This window comes from Cucumis melo, chromosome 1 (assembly GCF_025177605.1).
Source record: "Cucumis melo cultivar AY chromosome 1, USDA_Cmelo_AY_1.0, whole genome shotgun sequence".
In the NCBI taxonomy this organism is placed as follows: Eukaryota; Viridiplantae; Streptophyta; class Magnoliopsida; order Cucurbitales; family Cucurbitaceae; genus Cucumis; species Cucumis melo.
In genome coordinates, this window is record NC_066857.1 from 2,424,802 (window position 1) to 2,450,585 (window position 25,784).

The 25,784-nt window shown below is 31.3% G+C and overlaps 1 protein-coding gene and 2 long non-coding RNA genes across 7 annotated transcripts; 2 read left to right on the forward strand and 1 right to left on the reverse strand.

Moving 5' to 3' along the window:
* Window positions 1-1,688: 1,688 nt before the first annotated feature.
* Window positions 1,689-17,370, reverse strand: LOC107991348 (uncharacterized). Of its 5 annotated transcripts, XR_007820715.1 has the most exons (3): window positions 16,988-17,370; window positions 8,088-9,983; window positions 1,689-4,996 (listed from the first exon to the last, which is right to left on the reverse strand). It is a non-coding gene; the product is annotated as an uncharacterized LOC107991348 (long non-coding RNA). The 5 variants fall into 5 exon arrangements; XR_001763347.2 differs by lacking the exon at window positions 16,988-17,370 and having other exon boundaries at window positions 1,689-4,993; window positions 9,226-10,320; XR_007820720.1 differs by lacking the exon at window positions 16,988-17,370 and having other exon boundaries at window positions 9,226-10,320.
* On the forward strand, window positions 11,712-14,608 carry LOC103495497 (F-box/LRR-repeat MAX2 homolog A). The gene has a single exon (XM_008457077.3). The coding sequence runs from the start codon at window positions 12,179-12,181 to the stop codon at window positions 14,324-14,326; it is 2,148 nt and encodes a 715-aa protein (XP_008455299.1). The 5' UTR covers window positions 11,712-12,178; the 3' UTR covers window positions 14,327-14,608.
* A 1,784-nt stretch (window positions 17,371-19,154) lies between the features above and the next one.
* LOC127149292 (uncharacterized) lies at window positions 19,155-19,887 on the forward strand. The gene is made up of 2 exons (XR_007820724.1): window positions 19,155-19,303; window positions 19,644-19,887. It is a non-coding gene; the product is annotated as an uncharacterized LOC127149292 (long non-coding RNA).
* The last annotated feature ends 5,897 nt before the right edge of the window (window positions 19,888-25,784 follow it).

A 25,784-nucleotide genomic window follows, 5' to 3' on the forward strand; every position in this document is an offset into this window, starting at 1 on the left:
TTATTATTATTATTATTATTATTATTATTATTATTATTATTATTATTATTATTATTATTATTATTATTATTATTATTATTATTATTATTATTATTATTATTATTATTATTATTATTATTATTATTATTATTATTATTATTATTATTATTATTATTATTATTATTATTATTATTATTATTATTATTATTATTATTATTATTATTATTATTATTATTATTATTATTATTATTATTATTATTATTATTATTATTATTATTATTATTATTATTATTATTATTATTATTATTATTATTATTATTATTATTATTATTATTATTATTATTATTATTATTATTATTATTATTATTATTATTATTATTATTATTATTATTATTATTATTATTATTATTATTATTATTATTATTATTATTATTATTATTATTATTATTATTATTATTATTATTATTATTATTATTATTATTATTATTATTATTATTATTATTATTATTATTATTATTATTATTATTATTATTATTATTATTATTATTATTATTATTATTATTATTATTATTATTATTATTATTATTATTATTATTATTATTATTATTATTATTATTATTATTATTATTATTATTATTATTATTATTATTATTATTATTATTATTATTATTATTATTATTATTATTATTATTATTATTATTATTATTATTATTATTATTATTATTATTATTATTATTATTATTATTATTATTATTATTATTATTATTATTATTATTATTATTATTATTATTATTATTATTATTATTATTATTATTATTATTATTATTATTATTATTATTATTATTATTATTATTATTATTATTATTATTATTATTATTATTATTATTATTATTATTATTATTATTATTATTATTATTATTATTGTTGTTGTTGTTGTTGTTATTGTTATTATTGTTATTGTTATCATCATCATTTAGATATCATAAAAATATGAACATAAGAGGACACATAAAAAAAATGATATTAGAAAATTTTCTTATTCAACCAAAATAAATTTTATGAATTTATTACTTTTCATGGTTTTTCTTTAGAAATGGATTAAAAAATACTTTGTCTCTTTTACTTTCATAACAAATAATTAGTCTTTTATACTTTCAATATTTTTTTTAAAAAAAATCATTAAAATTTGGTGTCAAGCTTTATTATTTAGGTCTAAACATTCTATTCTATAAAATTGTTGAGTTTCTAATTAGTTTTTCGTTTTATTTAGTTTCATAAATCCTTCATACTAATTTCTATAACTTTGTCGATAGAAAACTTCTCATATAGTTTTCTTAAAACATGGTTTTCCTCTTTTCCATCTCTATAATTTGTAGTATTATACTCTTAAAGAAAGTTATAGCAAAAGATAAAGATATTTAAAATGTGTCGAACACATTTTTTTCATTTTACAGATATGATACTTTTTAGCGTGTAAAGTGTATCGAGTATATCAAAGTGTATTTATACTTCGTTTTATATTAAAAGTGTATCAAATGTTCTCATACTTCTTTTTATATCAATCTAATTTTTAAAACTTATTTTGTTAAAGCAAGAAGAAGTCCTACTTCTAATAAATCATAAAATTGTTACCATACATTTACTAATAGATCTTAAATTTGATTGAATTAGGTAAATAATAATAATAATAATAATAATAATAATAATAATAATAATAATAATAATAATTTCCATGAAAAAAAAGACATAAATTTGAATATAATTTTACAAATTATAAAAGAAAAAATGCTAAACAAATGCTGAAAATATCAAATACTAAAATATATGTTTAGTCAAAAATATTATAATAAAAAAGATGTTTGCAGAATGGATCTAAGTTTAAAAAAGGAAGAAGAAGAAATTGCATAGCGACGTCAGAGTCAAAACCGAAACGGTTATGGGCCTTATGGGTTGGGGGCGGGCGGCCGTAGATGGTCGCACCATTTCCCGGCAGTGCATAGGTTACGATGCGGATGCAATGCTCCTGAATTCAAGCAAGCCAATGGATGACCAATCTCTTCTTTGAACACAGTCGTATGGTGACATAGTACATGTTTTGAAAGTTTTAGTTTTTACACCCAAAAACAGAAAAGGAATCGTGACATTGAATAATTTTTTTCAAACCTAAATTTAAGTTTTGGTCAAATTTAGTTCCCATCTTATATGTTTAATTTAAACTCCAAGGAGTCATTTTGTTTAAGGATTTTCTGTCTGAGAATGGAGACAGACATTTAAAACCTTCTAAATTAGATGTGTTATAATTATGTTATAAGTATATAAAAAAAAAAAAATTCACTTATCAAGCCTCACTTTCAAAACTCCATAATGAAGAGAAACTCCTCTATCAATATAGAGTTTTCATGGGGTGTAGTTTTCATCGATATAGAGTTTATAGAGCTTTTAGCCCTTGAGTCCAACTAATTTACTTTTGGGCTTGATTATCTTTTGCCTTATATCACTTTTTCTTTTCTCAAGTAAATTTAAAGAAAACCTGAAAATCTGGATTCCAATTTAAATTTGTAATACATTTCAACTTGAAATTTGTGACTAGTCAAAATTTATCATTTATCGGTTATATTATTATTTTTATACACATTATATTAAAATTTCATGCTTTTATTATTTAATAGGTAAGAAGCTAGGTTTGAACAAACATGAAGGTTTAGATGACATTTTAAACCCTCTAAACCTTGATGTACCTAAGAAACAATTGTATTTGATTACCAACATGATTGTATCTATTGTACTTCACAAAAAAATAGATTTGAAGAAGCACATCCAATCTTAAAAGGATACATCTTGTCAACATCAATTTCATTTATCGGACACCTAGAAGAGCTTTTCCAAGAGTGTAGATTAAAAATTTACTTCAAAAATATGAGCAAATAATAAAGGAAAAAAAATTCCCTATCTCCATTTATATATAAATAACATACTATAGAGATAGATTAGATTAAATTACAAATTTAGCAATTATAACTTACGATATTTTTTTTGTATAGATCTCTTTTTCAAAACTAATAAATTCAAAGCTTCAATATTTAAGATGCCCCTAAACCCTGCAATATTTATAGCTCTACAATATTTATAATTGAATTTTGTGTCATAAAATTTTAAACAGATTAAATGTTTTAATTAGACAAAAATTGAAAAATCCACATATATAACACAAATTCCCCAAGTATTTTTCTTTTTTCTCGGTCATATTCTCTACTAGTTTCAATGGACTCATTACTTCCACAGTTACCATTTCTCTGCATCCGTTACAAATCCCCTATTTGGTGCATTTTCTTTATCCTCTTTCTTTTCTTCCAACCAATATTTCCTATCACTTTCAAAATTCCATTTTGGGACATCTCAACTATTCTTATTTTAACATTGAAAATGCTGATCTAAAGATCATTGAGATGTATCCTTCAAAACTTTCCATATATAAAAACAATCATTATGGTAAAAGAATCTAACTAGTAGTACTAATTATTGGAAACATCAACATACTTCATCGACATTAAGCTTGTAGTATCAATTCTGATATCAAAAGTTTGATCCTTCTACCCTCATATTGTCAAAAGAAAAATAAAACCAAGTAATTTTCATCCAGGAATATCAATTTTGATTAACCTACCCCAGCTGCTTAACCAATTCTACTGGCCATCAAAGTCAACCAACAAAATCTAGAAAACTCCTCCATCCCTAAACACAATGATGTATATATATATGTAACTATGTGCAAATGAACCATAGTCAAAGAGAGTTTAGCTCGAAAAGATGCTATCCATTTATACGGAATGAAACTATAAGTTACTCTTTATGATAACTATTTAAATAATAATAAAAAAAAAACAGCTTAATAACTAATGTTGGTTATCAAAAATAGAAAAGAAAAGAAAAAGGCTTCATAATCAATGGTGTTTTGAGGTCTATGTCCAGCAGAATTGACAGATATCTAAGCCCAAGCATAAAAGCAACTTTATTTGGGCCAATCAATATGATACGCGAAGAAATAAGAAGTGGTAGTAGGGACTCTGGAGCAAGAAAGTCATTTCATATCTAGAAAAATGTTTAGACGTTGCTGCACTTATTTCTGTGGAGCTCGATTACTTATCTACCAAAAGTTTGTTGTGTGAAAATTATTCTTTTAGAAAAAAATTTAATCATTAGTATTTTATAATTAGAATGCATAAGACTTTTAGGATTCATAATTAAGCATATAGCAACATTTTTAAAGAAGGGTAAATATAAGAAAAAACTATACTTTGTTATTGGTAAACTCCTGTCAAGAAGTGAGACTCTATCATTGATATACCCAAGAGCTAGATCTAAATTCTATTAGAATTATAAAAAAAAGAGCAAATGTAATATAGGTGCAACTTAGACTAAGGTGCATTTAGTTATTGGCCTTTCAAAATTGGGATGTTGAAAAAAAGATAAAATGGCCTTTGGGAGTAATTGATGGGGACACCTGGTTGTGTCGTCCATCCCAATTGGCCAGTGGATAAATATGTGTCGTTTTACCAGAATATACAATCTTTCTATTCTATTCAACCACCTCCAAAATCCCAAATCCACAACAATTCTATACCAATCTATATAAAAGTTGGGTCCCAAACAATTCCAAGAACCTAATCCTAATAGAATCTCACGATCCTAAGGATAAGGTTGCAAAAATTTCTTCCAAGTTCCAACTACCCATTCAAGTAAATGAATGAATAATGAATGAATGCCATTTTTCTATTATATTTCTGCCCATTCATTGAGGCACACGTTTCACAAGATGATTTATTAAATAGTTAAAGCAAAGTGGATAAGTATAATGAACTGTAAAGCAGAGTGTGGTATAAAGGAAAATTTAACTTTCTCAAAATAAATAAATAAAATAAATAAAGGGAAAAATTTTACCACTTCAAAGGGAAGCCACGTCAATCTGGCACATAGGTTCACGGCAAAGGGAAGCCACGTCAATCAGTGTTCAAATCTACTACACAGGAAGTGAAGTCGAAGAACATTTTACCACTTCATGTACAGAAGTAAATATTTGGATATTACTTTTATATTTCTACTTTTTGTTTTGATTCATTGTTGTATATATGTATTGTCAAAATATTAATCTTAGTCTAATTATTTTGATCCGTAAAAGAATAAAAGTGAATGTTAATGTTAATAAAAGGAATTAAACTGAAAATATAAGAATTATAAGAATCATAACAAACATTTTGAAAATAGCCAATCAAAAGTATAAAGATGAAAGTAGAATGTAAAAAAAAAAAAAAAAAATCAGTAGGATAAGTTATAAAAAAATACTACTAACTTTATATTTTGTGTCAAAAATAACCTTAAACTTTCAAAATTTCAAAAATATATTCAAGCTTTCGAAAAGAGTTTAAAAATACCTCACGTTAGTTTTGGATGTATAAAAAGTTTCAAAAATATCATTGAACTATAAGAAGTTAAACAAAACTAAACTCACAATTAGTATAAATTGAAAGAGTTAATATCTCGTAGCAAAATAATTCTAAATTAAAAATATCTCTATCACTAATACAATGGTTAATTTATTTGAAGTTTTCTTAATTTCGTAAAAAATCAACTAAAAAGATTATATTGGTCCCGTTAGAGGGTTTTGTTCGAACAAAAGAGTTTTTGTTCAAACAAAGAAGATTTTGTTCAATGGAAAGATATAACACTCTAATAATGGGTTTATAAGGAAGCTCAAGTTCTTAAGAGAGGAGGTCGAGGGGATCCTTATCTTAAAGAAATCTAAGATCATCTCACTAAAAAGTAGATAACAAATGAATAAAGTAGTCTATAAGTTTTTTTTTCTAAAAAAAATCTATAAGTTTTTTTTTCTAAAAAAAACAAATTCAAAAACTAAATTATTACCAAACGGATCAATATAATTTGTTTTAAAAATCCATTCTTTTAAAACTTTAAATAAAATTTATCTCTATAATCACAAAAATATTTTTATTTAAAGTTATTTTTACAACAAGATATTAATGCTTTCAATTTATATATTAAAATAGTAAGCGTGCTTTTAATTTCTTTTTTAAAGAATTTTCTAATAGTTTAAAAGTATTTTTAAAATAAAACTTTAATATCTAAAACTAATAGATATTTTTGAACTCTTTTTTAAAATAATTTTGAAACATGTAAAAGTTTAAGAATATGTTTTGACATAAAATACAAAGCGGATAGTTTTTATATTTAAGGTGGAAAAAACTCTATATTCCGTTCTAGAAGAATATATTTAAACTCCTTTTGTTTTTTTTTTTTAAAAATGAATATATTAAAACTCCATAAATTCAAATTTAATCATCATTAAATTTCCAGTATCTTCACAATAACAATTCAATTGATAATGACATCATAGACATGACTCAAGCTGAGGTGTAAAAATATCATATCAAGTTGGGTACACAAAATCCCAGAACCAATTGATCAGAGAGGTGTTACGTTAGAACCATATCATTTCCCTTACATTCAGTCGCACGACTTTCACCTGTGTATGTGTGTATAAAATCTTGTCCTATCTTATCTCACTAAACATTGACAAAAAGAAGAACAAAAAAAGGCTTAGTTCCCACTTTCCATACTGGTCTTATTCTTAATATTAGAGCTTTTGCAAATAAATATACTTAACTTGCTGGTTCTAGCTAGTTAAATAATAAATTCATCCAAAAAAATTGATGAGGGCATCAAGCATAAAAAAAATGCAGTTTTCATGAATATATGAAGTAAAGAAAGTTTCATGTGCAGTAAATGTACAAAAAGAAAAGCAAATACGATTTGACAATAGAGAGAATGTAATCAGTGCTGTTTTGATAGGGATGAGTCATTTCTCAAGATGTAATTTTTATATTAAAAAGAAAAGTATCAAGCGTAGGGGGAAGCTACCAACATAAAATAGATAATCCAATCCACGGAAAGATATGTAAGCCCCACAACTTTATCGGGAGTATCACAAAACCAACTTAAGCAGTCAATTTTCGAAGCAATAAGGATGCCCACAAATCACTAACGTATACCACATATTATCAGTTGGATAACATAAAATAATATTAAGAATCCAGCAATGACCACCCAGCATGAAATTTATTCGAATGACCATCCAAATTTAGTCTACACTCTAAAAGCCAATCATTCAAATAACTTTTCCCTGTTATGGATGAGTATAGAATTCACTATTGCCTGTTAAAGATGCTTTGTAAAGAGAACCTACTTTAGATGCTCGGCTCCTCCAGCCCAAACGCATCGCGGCAACAAAGCACCTTTTTAGTCCATGATCTTTATATTACGCATTCTCGGACATACATACAGACATTAACATAAGTCCGTACCTCAAACAAAATGCCTAGCCAGTATCCAAGTAACTATAGCCCAGCGAAGCATACATGTGTTGAAGAAATTTCTTGGAGTTCTAGAATATAATTTTTATTTATAAATTAGATTTTTTTAGAATTATCTTAAACCATGTAAACAAAGAAAAGAATCTACAAATATCCTAAGCTTTCTTTAAGCTTCAAAGAGTTCCAGAGAATTCCTCATGATAAGGATAAAATTATAGAAATATATATGTTATTTTAGAGTTCAAGACATGCTTAAAGATCCTTATACTTACACCCAAGGATCTAGATATATAAATAGAAGATATATCCCTATTTGTAAATTAGGAAAGAAATGATAGAAAAACTAGAGTTCAATCAATTTAGAGCAAATAAAAATAAGTGAGGGCGAGTATTGAAAAGGTTTTAGGTAAAAAATGTCCAATAGTTTATATATGATATACTCTCTTTTCTTTCGTGTCAATTTCTTTTCTATGGGACATATTTAAAAGTAAAACGATAATTCTGCCCTCCTATTACATGCATGATGCTAATTTAATAAAGTTTCAAGAGAACTGTAAATTAAAAATAATAATAATACCAACAATTTTCAGCTAAATAAACAAGCAAAGTTGTGCTTGAGTTTGTCCTCTAGCCATTTATATCCTACTTTTCAATAAGTGGTAAACAATTGTTGATTTTTAGTACAGGAACAATTACGACGATATATGAAAAAAAGGAATTTACCTTATCTTAAGAAAATCCACCAAATTTTTTATTTGTTCGAGATACCAGATGGAACATAGACGTTTTAGAAGAAATGGTGGGGGAGGGGAAAGACTAAAGAGAGATGAGTAGAGGTGACAAACAGAGAACGTGCTCATCGAGAAATAAATCAATCAAAACTCACGAGGAAGTTTAAGAATGATTTGATGGCAACCATCGCGGGTCAAGTGATAAAGTAAAAAAAGAAAATTATGTATTCAAATTTCATCTTATCAACTAATATTTTTAAATCTTATGTTAATTTTTAAATTTTACAAAAAGGAAAAAAAATGTAAATAAACTGGTCCAAATAATTAAAAGGGTTGTAATTCTGCAAAAAAGTTCGGAATTTTGAGTAATTTACCGATAAAAAAAAAGTGGGCTAAACCATGAAAATACCTTTCACCCATTTGATTAAAAAATATCCCTATGTTTTCAAAAGGTACACTATTATCCTTTTAACTCTGTACAAATGTTTCAAAATGAAGAAATATGGAATGAAAATTGAAAATTGAAATGGGTGACCTAGAATTCAGTCTTAATTTTTGTTTCAAATCATTATCACAACATTTCATGTCCCAATTCTTATCCAAAATTATAACTACTTTAATAGTAGTTATAGAAGTCAAGGAGCATTAAACACACATAATCAAGTCTCAAAGTTTAAAGTTGATATGTTGGAGTAAGAAAGTATATTTTGAATGAAGAGTTGTGAAGATAGACTTTTTTTAATAAATGTATAAAAGAGAAAAAGAATAGAAGATTAAATCTAATAAAAGTTAAGTAGAATTAAATTATTTAATATCGAACTAGGAAGTTAATAGGCCAAATAACACTAATAACTTATATATCCCTAACATATTAATTTTTCATGAATATACTCTCAGACTTGCACAATGCACATTGTTATGCATAGACATCAATTTCCCGCAAATTTAGGGGAATAAGAACTCATGCTTCCAAATAAGAGACCCACTTGAGTTCGTTGATTCAAAATTTGAACCCATCAAGACTCTTTTTTACCGCAATCTTGACAGTAATAAAATGATAGTAAAGAATTGGAAAACAGACAATTTACATGCTCGCCGATGGACGAGAAAAGAAAATCCAAATGACTTACCATCAGCAAATGACTCATGTGCTCTGCTCTTGTACTTGGTTGACCTCCACGTACGAAATCAATTAATGTTGGAAGTTTCAAGACTTCTTGATAGCAGAGAATTATATCGTGTCTAAATAATGAAATTCCTCATTTTACATATTTTGCCGAAATACGCATGGTTACATTGTCAAAAGTTCTCTTAAGTTATGATTTAATTATATCCCAAACTTTCAAACGTTTCATGTCTAAGTTTAATTAAATTTTTGAAATTTGGTTCAAAACCATCATTTTGAGATTTTACGGAAAATTGGGTTACGGTTAACAAATCTACACAAACACATGCTATCATCTACTTCCATTCAATCTTTTCAAATTTTATCTATGACTTTTTTGCTAACCAACCCTCAGATTTACTTCTGTATGTGTTTAAATTGTTCACTTGAGCTAAACATAAACGAATACAATACTTAAAAAAATTAAAAATTTTAAATTTTCAAGCATTAAAATGAAAATTTTCAAAGTTTAGGATATAACAAAAACAACTATATAGTTAAAGGATACTTTTGATAACTTAATCAAATCTAATTGAACCGTAAGTTTCAAGTGAAAAGTTAGTTTCGGAGATGTTACCAAGTTGCAGAGCTTGCTATTTTATAGATCAGATGCTTGCTGCCGCTGCCTGTTCCAAACAATTGGCCAATGGCAGTAGAACAATCCAAATCCTAGAAAGCAATAGCTAACTCGCAACCATCATGATTTTTCAAACAGGGCCCAACCTGGGTTTCAAATGAAATCAAGTAGTAAAAAGGAATGAAAAAGGGTATCAAATTCAAAAGCGGTAGTTGGAAGCGACTGTAGAATTCGAAGTTCCTGTCACAAGGAATAGAATGAGAAATTGGCAAGTAACGTTTTTCTAGACTTTTTCCTCAAAAGATATATATGTTTGGGCACTAACAAAAACAAAAGGTGGGAATTGTATGAAAGTGGGCGATCCTGAGTGCAAAAGATCATAGAATTTAAGTTCCAGTTGATGGAGAGTTTAGAGCAACAGGCATAATTCAAAACGGACTAAATGACAGGGAACTATAAAATTTGTTTTCGAGATAAAAGAGATATTATGGAAGTGAAATATAATTAAATTTATTTTTACAACGAGCTATAATAAGTAATCTAAAATAGTATCAAATAGGTTGGTTAAGAAGTTCATCAGTTCAAACCTCTATCTTATAAATTGATTTCTTTGTTGTGTAATTAAAATTTGGTTAAATTATATAAATATTCCTGAAGTTGAATTTTTTTCTTAGGGATATTTTTAAAACTTTTGAACGATCATACATATTTTAAAAAAAAGATTCCATCTAAAACTATATATAAAAATACTTTTAAAATTTTTTAAAACATTTTAGGTTTGTCATTCTACTTTTTCTCTAAACTTCTTTTATCATCCTTCTTCCTTCCTTCTTCCTTTACTTCTTCTTTTTTTCAATTCTACGCCTTTTTTCATCTTTCTTCACTTTCGTCTTTTTCTTTTGGAGGTCCTTTAGAATTTGAACCGATCGTGTAATCAAATCTAAATTAAATTTAAATAAAAAATAAATTAGATGATTTGATTATCCAAATCCCAAATATATAAACGGACGCTATTGATGGGTCATTTTTGGTATTTTTGTACCTTCGTTTTTAGAATTGGTAGCATAAATAATTGGCCGGTTTGTTATATTTTTTAAAAGCCGCATTTTTTAAACTCATTTTAACCCATGTGCAAAGTTAGGAATTTTTTTATAATCTAAAATAGTATCGAATAGGTTGGTTAAGAAGTCCATCGATTCAAACCTCTACCTTATAAATTGATCTCTTTGTTGTGTAATTAAATTTTGGTTAAATTATTAAAATATTCTTGAAGTTGAATTTGTTTTCATAAGGATATTTTTAAAACTTTTGAATGTTCATGCATATTTAAAGAAAAAGATTCCATCCAAAACTACCTATAAATATATTTTCAAAACTTTTTAAAATATTCTAGGTTTGTCGATCTATTTTTCTTTTGGTTTTTTTTTATCACCCTTCTTCCTTTACATCTTCTTTTTTTCAATTCTGCGACTTCTTTCCATCTTTCTTCACTTTCGTCTTTTCTTTTTTTAGGTCGTTTAGAATTTGGACCGATGAAGTAATCAAATCCAAATTAAATTTAAATAAAAAATAAATTGGATGATTTGACTATCCAAATCCCAAATATATAAACGGGCTATTGATAGGTCATTTTTAGTATTTTGTGTACCTGTGGGTTTTTTCCGTTTTTAGAATTGTTAGTACAAATATTTGGCCGGTTTGTTATATTTTATTAAAAACGGCATTTTTTAAACTCATTTTAACCCAGGTGCAAAGTTAAGAACTTTTTATAATTTAATTTTAAATTTATATTTTATTCTTAATCTTAAGCTTTTAATTAAATTGGTGATTTAAAATTAGTCTGAAAGGAGGAGAATGGAAATATGCAGAGAACATTACAGAAGCATTAGCCCATAAGTCCATTAAAATGTAGGATGTAGTAACTCAGTAAGATTAAAATTAAAATTCAAACTATTTCGTTTCAAGCCTCAAAGATCTGATTTGGGAGAGTCGGTGACAGGGAGGTCCCATCCAAACCTGGATACAGGGAAGACACAAGATAAAATGTCCAAGTGGACAGGTTTACCCTCCATAGTGTACACACGCGCCAGGGGAAGATCGTGAAGAACCACTTCCTGATCCAGATACATCGTATTCACGTGGCTCTCTCCGTTGCTAAGACAAACCCACCAGTACCGATTACTGTATCTTCCTGCTCGTCTCTCCTTCCAAACGAAGGTGCGGTAAAATTACCAGGAAAGAAGAGACTTAAGCAATCAAGAAAGGATGCTATGATAAACGAACTACAGCAATATCAGCGAGGAAGGCAAAAGCACGCGACCAGGAAAAACCATCGACTGAAATGGCCAGGACTTCCATAAATGACTTGCCGGACGTTCTCCTATCGAACATACTGGCGTTGGTCTCCGATACCCGGACGAGGAACTCTCTGTCTCTTGTATGCCGGAAATTCTTGTCTTTAGAGAGGGCGACGCGCTTTTCACTCACCCTGAAGGGAAACGCCCGAGACCTCTACGGAATTCCGACGTGCTTCAGATCTGTAACCCACTTGGACCTCTCTCTTCTCTCGCCGTGGGGACACGCGTTCCTCTGCTCGTCGCCGGATCCTGATCTTCTCGCCCACCGCCTTCGTGGCCTGTTTCCGTTGGTCACTTCTCTCACCATCTATGCGCGAACCCCAACTACCCTTCAGATTCTCGCACGTCAATGGCCAGAGTTACGCCACGTTAAGTTGGTTCGGTGGCATCAACGGCCTCAATCCGCTCCTGGGGAGGACCTCGCCCCCATTTTCGAACATTGTCGATCTCTATCCACACTGGACCTATCGGAATTCTACTACTGGATCGAGGACATTCCTCCCGTTCTCCTGGCCAATCCTCTGACAGCCCGATCAATTTCGAAGCTAAATTTGATGACAAAGTCTTTTACTGATGGTTTCAAATCGACTGATATACAAACCATTACCGAGGCTTGCCCTAACCTCTGCCAGCTTCTCATGGCCTGCACGTTTGATCCCAGGTATTTCGGGTTTGTAGGAGATGAAACTTTGTCTGCTATAGCTACTAACTGTCCAAGACTTAGCCTTCTTCACCTTGCCGATACGTCGACATTGGCGACTGCCCGAGGAGACCCTTCCGCCGATGGTTTCACCCCTGAAGACGCAAGGATTAGCACAGCTACTCTGATTGAGCTATTTTCCGGGCTGCCATTGCTTGAGGACTTGGTTCTGGATGTTGCTAAGAATGTCAGGGATAGTGGACCGGCGCTAGAGGTCCTTAATACTAAGTGCCAAAGATTGAGGAGTCTTAAGCTTGGGCAGTTCCACGGAATTTGTATGGCAATCGACTCGCGGCTTGATGGAATTGCCCTTTGTCAAGGGCTTGAATCGCTGTCGATCACGAACTGTGCGGACTTGACAGATATGGGTTTGATAGAAATTGGTAGGGGGTGTGTGAGATTATCCAAATTTGAAGTGGAGGGATGCAAGAAAATTACAGTGAAGGGTTTGAGAACAATGGTGAGTTTGCTCAAGAGGACTCTCGTCGACGTAAAAATTTCTTGCTGTGAAAATCTTCATACCAAAGCGTCTTTGCGAGCTCTAGAGCCAATCCAAGATCGGATTAGTCGTCTTCATATTGATTGCGTGTGGGAAGGTGGAGAAGATTGCGAACTTGAAAACGATGCTGCAAGTAGTTGGAATTTCGACCTCGACGAAGTTGATGAACTTACCCTGCCAAGCCATAACGCTGATACTGGTAGTTCAACGGATGGTCTCTTTGAGGATGAAAACTATGATGGATATACAAGAAAGAGGAAGAGATCCAGGTACTCCACCGATGCTGATTGTTCTTTGTCCATACAATGCAATGGTAATGATTTGTGGGGCAAGAGATGGGATCGTTTGGAGTACCTGTCTCTTTGGATTGGAGTTGGTGATTTTCTAAGTCCATTGCAAACAGTTGGTCTAGATGATTGCCCAGTTTTGCAAGAGATTCAGATCAAAGTGGAGGGAGACTGTCGGGGAAGGCACAAACCAATGGATACATTTGGGTTAAGCATCCTTGGGCAATATCCTCAGTTAACAAAGATGAAGTTGGATTGCAGTGACACAACAGGCTATGCACTGACCTGCCCATCTGGCCAGATGGATCTCACCTTGTGGGAGAGATTCTTTCTGAATGGAATAGGTAGCCTAGGACTTACAGAGCTTGATTATTGGCCACCACAGGACAGGAGTTTCAATCAGAGGAGCCTATCGCATCCAGCCGCAGGGTTGTTAGCAGAATGTCTCACTCTGAGGAAGCTATTTATACACGGAACTGCTTATGAACACTTCATGAATTTTCTCCTTAACATTCCATATATTCGAGACGTACAACTTAGGTTGGATTACTACCCTGCACCGGAGAATGATATGAGTACAGAGATGAGAGCTGGCTCTTGCAGTCGCTTTGAAGCTGCACTTAACAGCCGCCAAATCCCAGATTGAGATCAAATGTGGCCGGCGCTTGTTCTAGTTAGGAGGGAGGCCACCGTATGGCTTTTGCTAGTTCCTGTTTTAGGAATTAAGATACATCATTTTTTTTTCTCATCACTGGTTCCTTTGAGATTAGCTGTATCACTTTCACCTGTGATTTCACAATCTTTCATGAGAGGAATCCGTTAAACTTAGTGCTAATGTAGATGTGTGAGTAATAAACAAACTCCTTAGTCCAAAGATGTTTACTTTTTAATTCTACCCCCATGAATAAGATACAATAGATTTAAGAAATGGATTGTTGAAACAGTTTCAGGATCTGAACTGGTTTAATATGTAGAAGCCTCTACCATAATCTCTGTAAAAACAAGTCTGATGTAGGGGAGTCAGAACGAGAATGTATACTCACCTACAGCATTCTATGAGGTTGTTCTAGTTCTACAAAATAACAATTAGGATGTGATCCTGTAAAGACGAAATAGCTGTATTGGCTATAGATGTAAAGCCAGGCCGGAGATTCCATGTCAGAGATTCCATTTCGGAGATTTCATTGTATAACATGACCTTACCAACCTTTGCGGCTTGAGTAGTCTCTACCTTGAATCCTTAGTTGCCAGCAGACTAACTTCCCTAGAATAGAGAACTTGGATGCTATTCAAATGCAAACGTGCTGTCTTTAAAAGCCACTTGAGTGACCTCAGATACGTGGGTGCTCTGGAAAAGTATTCTTCCTCAACTGGAAACACCTCAAGCCAACCATTCAACCATTTTGAAGTTCCACAAATGAGAAAATCATCCTAAAGGTATACGGATGAACGTTCGATCAACTCTAATATTCCTACAATTACCTGTATGTTAGAAAAAGTACACTTGGCTTTTTTTTACAGTAAATCTAGGAACCCACCTACAGAAATGGTAAAATCAATCCAAGTGGACAGGTACATATAGTATGAATGAATATTAGAGTTAACTTAGCATTTTTTGTCTATAGACTAACATTAAATATCTCAAAATCTTAGAATATAGACAGCGATTTAATTTACAGATCTTTCCCAAAATTCATTCAGAAGTCGATCAATCTGGCGGTAGGAAAGCCAGTTGAACATCCTCTATTGGTCAGGCAAAAATGTGTCCAAGAGTAGGAAATATTCTTACAGATGCATGCAATGCTCTACATTACTACTACTTTCTAAACATGTAATGTTTGATTAGAAAACGAATAAAAGAAATTAGAGGACCCAAAGAATAGGATAAAATTCAAATTAGTAATTGATATGAGCTAGTAATAAAAGCATTAGAAAAAAACAAAAAGAAAATTAACATAAGACTGCCCTGAGCTCCATACTACTATAATACTAGAAGTTCATTAACTTTTTAATGTTGTCGTTATTGGACTAACATTTTGGTGATGCATTTTTTTATTTATATTAATTCTTATTTCGAACTTAAGATCTTCAAAAGAACCAAAATTCGTGCCAGATCCTTTTTCCATCTTTTTCAATTCAATAATAAGGTGCTGTCTTCCAAGTACGGTGTGATAAAGGTGGGGATCAAAACTGTGAACTACTGGTGCAGTATCATCCTCTTTTAGAGATTTGTGATTAACAAGTCCACAAGAGCAGTTAAATAGGTATCTCCCAAAAGATACGTGGCACTAGCACAAATCAAAATAAAAGACAAGCTCCAACTGAAAGAACAGATGCTGCAAAAACTAAAGAGGGAAGAAAAATCTGGTTGTTTAGCTAATGATGTGAACCAGAAGTACACGGTGTTGATTTTTCGCATTCTGGTAAGACGATAGATTCATTCTAACCCAGATAAAATTTAAAATTTTAGAAAGCAGAATGAACCAGTAACCGATTAAAGTAGGAGCCAACGGAAATTTTAATTTCATCTACAACATCGAAACTACGAGTATGATATATTCCTAAAACTCAGCTATTGTAGGTTATCATTTAGACATTGCCGGGTCTATAAGAAATATCTGGAGAAAACAGCTATGACTTCTAGTAAGGGAACTCGCTGTCAGAACGAATTGTGTTGGCGAGAAGCAGCACACATGAGATACCAAATCAAAGAAAACTTATATGGATAGAACTGAAGATACAAGATGACAAGAGTCCAGAGTCTCTAGACAGATGGCACACATCTAAATGGATGATTCTTATCACAAAACTCGTAAATGCTTTGATGAGATAATTCCCGTGGTAAAACTTGTCTAAGTTTCAACATCTTTGCCACCAATAAATTCAGATGGCATACATCTAAATGGAAAGTTCAGGTTAAAAAGATGATCCGAAAGCAGTAAACAAACAGCAAAAGATCAGAGAGTTCCAGGCATAAAAACAGCTTCAAATGGTTGGTGACATATACTACGTTTAGACAAAACTTCAACTAACCATAGATTTCTTGGTTCTCTGTGATTATGAGTATAGCGGATCGATTATTTCCTAAAATTTGAATTCCAATGGTAACGATACAGTAATAAACAGCGACAGTCACCAATATTCAAACAAAAACATGAATGTCTATAAACCTCAATCTCATCAGATTTAGCGGACATTTCTCAATATCCTTTGCTAACTAGCACGACCTTCAATTATCTGTAGCTAAAATCCGTAATCAATATTTAAATTAAACGATTTCATTCTTCGAAGTAATAAAAACTCATACCTCAAGCCATATATAAGTTTCTGAAAAGTGCCGATTCTGAAGTTTGCCGCCACCAACTAGTCATCAACGGATCGATACTTATGAATCGGCATCCTCTCCTCAATGCAAACCAGCGAATTGAACAAGAGATCGAACCTCTCCCATCCACAGCCGCGATCGTGAATGTTATCGCATCCCTTGGGATTACGATTGAACCGAAGATGAAGATGAAGTTGCTGATCAGCGCCTATGGCAATTGGTAATGCTTTTTACACGCAGAGACAAGAGAGACGGAGAATACAGTTCGCGCTTTTTTCCCTCCGCGTTATGAATGTAGAGTGCAAATATAAATATGGTTTTTTATTTTTTCCTTTCAAATTAGCTTTTATTATTTTTTTGATGTCACAAGAAATTCAACCTTTAATTTCAACATTATTTTTTTTCTAAAAGTTCTAACGTTGGAGTCGATAGTTTATGGATTTTGAGTAATGTTTGTTAGGGAAATTTTGGTTAAATTAATTGTTAAATGATTTTATTTGGTCGAAAAATAACTCTAATTGCATTAGCGTTCTTCACTTGTATTCAAAGTTTCAAATTGACAGAAATTTTGGGTGCAGTAGTTGGAAATTGGTCCACGGTGGTCACAAAAAAATGGTTGAAAGTTGGTTGGTGAAAGTTTCTCAAAAGCAGTCACTGTAGGTTTGTTGGTAGTGATTATCGAGAAAATGGTCCCCTAAAGTTGAACGACAATGGTCATTGAAAAACAGATGACGTGCATCCCTGAAAAACGGTCAACGAAAGTATGATCAACACTAAGAATAAAAAATGTTGTTGGAAGTTGGTCGACAACAATTGTCGAAAAGTGGTGACCAAAAAACAATGGTTAGAGTTTGTTCAGGTCGATTGTCAAAAAATGGTGGTTAGAGATTGACCGGCGATGATTATAAGAAAATGGTGACAGGAAGTTGATTGATGTCGGCCTCCTAAAATGGTGACTAAATGTTGGTTGGTAGCGGTAGTCAGAAAACGATGATAGGAGGTTCGTCATTACAATCCTAGAAAAGGGTACCAAGAGGTTGTTTAATGACGATCATAAAAAAAATGATCGTCGAAAGTTGGTTGTCAGTAATTTCCAGAAAGTGGTCGCCTAAGGTTGGTCGACGGCAATGTCAAAAAATGGTGATTGCAGGTTAGTGGCGAATGTCATAATTTGGTCTACAATTGTCACCGAAAAACAATCGTTGATGTTGGAAGACAACGACTTTTAGAAAGTGGTAGCAAGAGGATTGTTAGCGGCGGTTATATGAGAAAATAATCGTCGAAAGTTGGTCATCGACGGTTGTCAAAAAAAATAGTCGACAAACATCCCCAAACAATGTTCACTAGAAGTTGACCATTGACAATCAACAAAAAATGTAGCCGACAGTTGGTCGACAACTATTGCTAGAAAGGGAACACACAAAAGACAATGGCCACATATCACATATTATTGACAATGATTGTTGAAAAATTATTGCAATAAGTTGGCAGATAACAGTCATAAAAAAACAGTAGTAAAAAATTGGTCGATGACATTGTCAAAAGCGGATGAAACCTTTTTAAGATCAATCGATGGTTGAACAACGGTTGTCGAAAGTTGGTGAGCCATGGTTTCCAAAAGCATCTCAAAGGTTGGCCATCAATGGGTGCCGGGGAAAAAGATTGTCGATATTTGGTCATTGGCAGGGACTAAAAAATGGTGATTGGAGATTAATCGACGACGATCGCTGATGACGATTGTTAAAGATTGGCCAATGACAATTGTCATTGATGATTGTCAATGTTTCCAATACAAATTCGGAGAGAGATTAACCATTAAACACTAATAATTCATTTTTCTAAAAAGATGGTTTTAAATGTTTGTCATGAACCAACTTATTTTATAAAGGGAAATTGCCAAAAATAGCTTAAAAAAGGAGGGTTAAATGACTTTTGGGATAGTTTTTGAAAATAAAGAGTTTTAGGACAATTTATGTGTGAATGGACAAAAATGTCCTTCATTAAATTTCTCCTTCTCCTTCCCTTTCCCTTTCCCTTCTCTTCCACGTAAAAGCTTTCAACTTTCGCTTTCCCTTCTCTTTCGCGTAGAGTTGTTTCCTTTTCCATTCTCTTTTGTGTAGAACACCTGAAGTAAAAAAAAAAAAAAAAATCGCTCTGCTCCGATACTTTGCTCTGCTCTAGTGTCGTTCGAAGATACTCCGACCATTCGTCTCTTGTCGTTCGTTGATCCTCTAGTGCATTTCGTCGCTCCTTCTTTTCAAACCATTCAATCAACTTTGAGCGTTTTCTCTTATTTCGGTGAGTTTCATTTCTAACCCATTTTTAATTTATTTGTTGTAAATATTTGGTTTAGGTATTTGTTGCGAGTTTCATCCGTAAATGTCTGGTTTAGGCTATTTTGGAATGGAATTATTTGCTGTAAATTAGTTTAGTCAAAGTTTGGTTTAGGTTCTTAGAAAGTTCAATGGGTAGTGAAAAATGAATTGAAGTAAAAGATTTAGTTTGCAAGAGTGCACTTGCAAGGAGTTTCAAGCTAAGCAACTACCATGCTCACATGTCATTGCTGCAGCACGAGATCGCAATATAAATGTTTATAGATTATGTGTTAATTATTACACCAATGAATGTTTGTTGGCAGCATATGCGGAGGCCGTCTACCTAATTGTAAATCAGTCAGCTTGGAAGACAAGCGAAGACTATCTACATATGATTGTTTTACCTCCGAAAGTAGTCAAAAGAGTTGAAGTAAAGAAATAGGTCACAACAGATTAACGTGTACTAATACAATTTCATATACCGAGAAGTCCAGCATACAAATTTAAAAATTTCTCTACCAATGTACTAATTATTACACTAATTAATGAATGTTCCTTTTCTTTCAATTTGTTATTTATCTATCTGGATGTGTTTTCTTAATGATGTCTCCAAACATTCATACTTTATGTGCTTCTAGATAGATGAAGAAGACAAAAATAACAGCTGGCTTATTCATTTAGGAACACAAAAAACACAAACGTATTGACACAGATTTTAATTTGTTTAATATACAAACTGGTTTCACGATCGTTTAAATATAACTAAACGATCGTTTAAAATAACTAAACGATCGTTTAAAATAACTAAACGATCGTTTAGTTACGTTAAACGATCGTTTAATGTAACTAAAAGATCGTTTAACGTAACTAAACGATCGTTTAAAATAACTAAACGATCGTTTAATTGTATTAAACGATCGTTTATATATTTCACACGACTATTCGTTTAGTTTGTAATTCTTTAATTTATATATTTTTTAATTCTTTGCTACTCAACTGCTTTAATTTATATATTAAGCGATCGTTTATATGTAATCACACTAATGTAAAAGATCGTGCATATATCTTTAAGCGATCGTTTAGTAAAGTCTAAACGATTTTCTTAATAAACATAAAAAATATTAAGCGATCGTTTACCTACAAGTAGTTTTGCAAACAAATATGATATTTGAATGTCATCAATTGACCATTCATAAACTACGTTTATTCTAATTTATATAGCATCTATACTTGTGCATTATAGAGAAGAATCGATACATATTTTGCAACATACATGATATACAACTCCTACAAATCTCGCAACAAAGTTCAATACATAGGAGTGTTGGTCCATAATCGAAATGCCAATTGTTTTCTAAAGTAGGACATGTTTTCTTGATATAATGTATCTAAATCAAAACCAGCAGCTATGTACTCAAAATACTTAATGGTGAATACGCCACAATCACTATTATTTCGTTGTAGTGGAATGGAGTCGACAATGATAACTGGCCAAGGATGAGAAGGATTAATCTTGTACGCGGGTCCATCAGTCGATGTCGATGTCATAATTGAAGCCTGAACAAAAAGGAACAAATGAAATAATAATTGCATAAGAGACTGACTAAACATGTCATAACAGCATGGTGAAAGTTAAAATAAATAGTGAAAATTTGGAAGGTGCGAGATACATGTGAGATAAACCACGAGGGCCTAAGAGACTTAACAAACATCAATAGAATCACTCCAAATGGATTAACAGGGGTACCAATTTCATTTTGAAATAAATAGTGAAAGTTTGGAATGTGCGAGATGTGTGCGAGATACGCTCGAGATACATGCGAGATAAACCATGAGGGCCTAAGAGACTTACTAAACATCGATAGAATCACTCCAAATGGATTAGCAGGGGTACCAATTTCATTTCGAAATAAATAGTGAAAGTTTGGAATGTGCGAGATGTGTGCGAGATACGTGCGAGATAAACCGTGAAGGCCCAAGAGACTTACTAAACACCAATAGAATCACTCCAAATGGATTAGCAGGGGTACCAATTTCATTTCGAAATAAATAGTGAAAGTTTGGAATGTGCGAGATGTGTGCGAGATACGTGCGAGATAAACCATGAGGGCCTAAGAGACTTACTAAACATCAATAGAATCACTCCAAATGGATTAGCAGGGGTACCAATTTCATTTCGAAATAAATAGTAAAAGTTTGGAATGTGCGAGATGTGTGCGAGATACGTGCGAGATAAACCATGAAGGCCTAAGAGACTTACTAATTTCCAGCAAATAAGTCGATTCCAAAAAAGCCTAAACCAGATGGATGAAACTCACAACAAATACCTAAACCAAACATTTACAGCAAATAAATTAAAAATGGGTTAGAGATAAAACTCACTGAAATAAGAGAAAAGACTCAAAGTTGATTTAATGGTTCGAAAAGGAGAAGCAACGAAATGCAATGGAGGACCAATGAACGGCAAGTGATGAACGATCGAAGTATCTTCGAAGAGTAGAGTGTAGGAATAGAGCGGGAAATTTCAAAAGCCAACAAAAGACGATTTTTTTTTTTTACTTGAGGTGTTCTACGCGAAAGAGAAGGGAAAGAGAAACAACTATACGCGAAAGAGAAGGGAAAGCCAAAGCTGAAAGTTTTTACGTGGAAGAGAAAGGAAAGGGAAAGAGAAATTTAATGAAGGACATTTTTGTACATTCACACCTAAATTGTCCTAAAACCCTTTATTTTCAAAAACTATCCCAAAAGTCATTTAACCCTCCTTTTTTAAGTTATTTTTGGCAATTTCCCTTTTATAAACTTGTCTTTACCACTTATTTTTTTAATTTAATCACTTGAGAAGACAATTCAAACACATCCTAGAATTCTTCTCTAATCACTTTTTATGATTGCAAAAGCAAAATCTCAAACGAGCATAAAAGAAAGGTAATGGGATCAATATCAGTGACATTCGTTTATGAGGTAAGAGTTTATTAAATAAATACAAGGTATTTGTGCTAATTTGTTTTGTCAAATCATATATGCAAAGACAAGCTAATTGCTTTTAGTAAATTTAACCATCATATTAGAATAGAAAGCATCCATTAATTAATCAGTGAACAATAAATCATTCTACCATTTTGATTACAATTACGATTCCGTTGTGTTGTATTTTCTACTCTTAAGCACAACTATATGTATGATTATGTTATATTTTTGCTAAAACAATGTATTCCAATAATGTTTGTTTTTTTCAAATACATTGTATTTTCTCTTTAGAATTAGAATAATTATAATGGGTAGCAACTTTAGGAATGATAATTAAATATATAACAACAATTTAAAAAACTTGCAAATATAGTAAAGTCTATCGGTGATAGACTTACATCGATGGTAGACTCTTATGTTCTGTTAGTGATAGACCAATATAATATTTGCAACGTTGTCTATGAGCTATAAACTTTGACAAATATTGCTATATTTGCATTTTTTTAAAAAAAAATTGTTACTATATATGCTAATATTTTGAATCTAATTGTTATATTTGCAACTCACACCTTTTCACAGAGTCCCTTTCCTAACTCCTAACCTTGCTTCAAAAGAGTGTGTGAGGGTTGACAAGCATTGTCATATTCTGACAACACTTCCCAACCAACCTGATTTAACCCAACCAGCAGTCACAACACTAACAATGCATGCTTGAAGGGAGCAACACAAGTTAAATGTTTTATTAACAACTTGAACTACCAACTGCAACCCTCGACAGAAACTCAAGGGAAACACAGACTTAATAACAACTTAGCAAACAACTTACTGACTAGGCCCACAATTTTCAACTCATGCCAAAAGCATAAACATTCTAATTATAAAGATAAAACAACCTCAGTTTGCAAATAGTGATTAAGCAGCTTTAATTTAGAGCAGACTCGACAATATGATCACTACCTGGAGAGTGAGAAAACATTTGAAAGGATGAGTTGAAAATTCAATTAGTGGTAGTTTTATAAAATATGCTTTTCTAAATAGTTAAAGCATAAAGCTTTAGTTTTTGGAACATGCAAAATAGTACTTAAATAACATTTAATAAATATGTAGCTTGAAACTTACAAACGTTTGAAACACATATCATAAATATTACTTGATCATTACTCTATAAGCTGACCATAAACTCATGTCAAAAACTTGTGCTTTTAAACGTATACGTAAATTCATACTTTGCAAAGAATTTAATAAATCAGTAGAGGAATATCATTTTGCATCTCAAAGCATGTAAGAAAACTATTAACTTTAAATTCATGTTCATAAATAAACATGAAAATTCATTTTGTCACTCACAAACTTGTGGCTCAACTCCTTGCCTTGGAAAAACCTCTTTAACTCTTCTTGTCTTAAAATATTCAAATTTAATCTCCAATACGTTACTTTTATTCAAAAATGAACCAAAATTGCCGAAATGCTTAAAAAGGGTTAAATATGACATGTGGGTTGGGTTAGCGTGTAGGGCGTGGGCAATAGAGTGCACACACAGATAGGATTCTGAGTAGCTTAGTCGCATGCTAACCTCGCGCCTGGGCTTGCCACGCACTCCATGACCGCATGCCTGGTGCGTTATGTGCATTCGATAACACTCCCATCTATGAACAAATATTATGAATATCATTATTCTTTCAAGTTCTTTTGAACATGAAAAATATGTCGTTTCGGACGATAATTTACTCTATTTTGCATTTTCTTCGACTCTCTTGGCCTTCAAAAGATTTTTTTTTTGTTCTTCCCTTATTTTAAGATGGGACCTATGCTAGAGGTAGTTGTAGGTTCGATTTGATTGTTTATTGTTTTTTAATACAAATATTACTCTATTGATTTTCATTAAACATTATCTAAAATTATGTGAGGTCTTGATGCATGGAAGAATATTTATTTAACCATGGAGTAAGAATTCTCTACTATCATAATTAAATTGTATCTGGATTAAACATTGAGAGCATGGAATATTTTCTTTATCTTTTCATTGTCTCTTTATCCCAATTTCCTTTCTTTTCTCCTATGGACTTTAAGAAACTTTTGTCAAGTAAACCAACAATCAAACAAAGATTATAATCAAACTATATATTTAAACTTCATGGATTGCACTTTAATCTCTCAGAATCGATCTCCAAAATTTTATATTCATATGATAGTAGCGTCAATGAATTTCAAGATTTGGCCAAACTAAAAAAATAAAAGAAACGTAGTGCAAGAGTTAAAGGCATCTACTCATTTAAGTAAAGTGAGAGACTTTAAGTTTTCATCCTTAAATTATGTTCATGTGAGCGAATAAAGACATATTTTTGTATAATTAATAATGCTCATATTTTATAATAATTGAAAGGTTTGTGTGCACTATTTTATTGACTCTATATTAAAAAAGTATGAAAAGAAAAAAAAAAAGTTGACTTTAAGACGTATAAGAATAAGATTCTCTTTTTAAATTGAAGTGTGAAAATAAAATAATAATCACTATAAGCATACAAAAGTCAGTGATAAACTTAAAAGTCAATGAATTTTTGTATGTCCATTTTGAGATGGTTATCTAAGTTGTATACAGTCAATTTTGAGTATTTCAAACGTAATTACAAAAGATTCTTAATTGAAAGATCACGTCGATTTTAGAATTAATAAATGATTTTTTTATTATTTCATTGTAGGATAATTAGAATAGGTAGCAATTTTCAGAATAATTATTAAGTATGTAGCAATATTTTAAAAAAATTGCAAATATAGCAAAGTCTATGAGTGATAGACTTATATCGTTGATAGACTTTTGTGGTTTATCAGTGATAGACCAACATTTGCTACATGGTCTATCAGTGATAGACTCCTATCATTGATAGATTTTGATAGATTTTGTTATATTTGCAATGTTTTTTAAAATGTTGTTATATACTTAATTATTTTGAATATAATTGCTACATTTGCAATTATCCCTATATTGTATTCAACTAAAATGTCATCCATTTATAATATTTTGTTACAATTTTTCTATAAACTAAGGGGATGTTTAGGACAAGAAGTATATAATATCCTATTTTACTACGATAAATATTATCTAAAAGTCTTCACTTAGCTACAACAAAAACTATTTTAAAATCCCTCCTTTGCTACCGTCTTTTACTATTCCTACATTCATCATTTATTATTATCTGCTACAATGTTTATTATTATTATTTTTATTTAATTAAAATAGTTTACACACCAAACACGTACCATTATAACTTAAACTAAAATATCTACATCCCAAACACAAACCATTATAACTTAGAACTATAATAACTCACTTATTGTCTCGAATGCTCTTAAAAGTGTAACTTAAAGACATTTTTCAAACGTAGGTTATAAAATATAGCAACTTACGAGAAATCCAAATATTTTTAAAATTCTCTCTAACAACAAAATTATATCTTGTATTTGAAGCATTAAAAAGAGAGTAGAGCATGTAGTCGAAT

Excerpts from the sequence above, each read along its gene's own strand:
- LOC103495497 (XM_008457077.3), top strand. The coding sequence starts at position 12,179 with ATGGCCAGGACTTCCATAAATGACTTGCCGGACGTTCTCCTATCGAAC.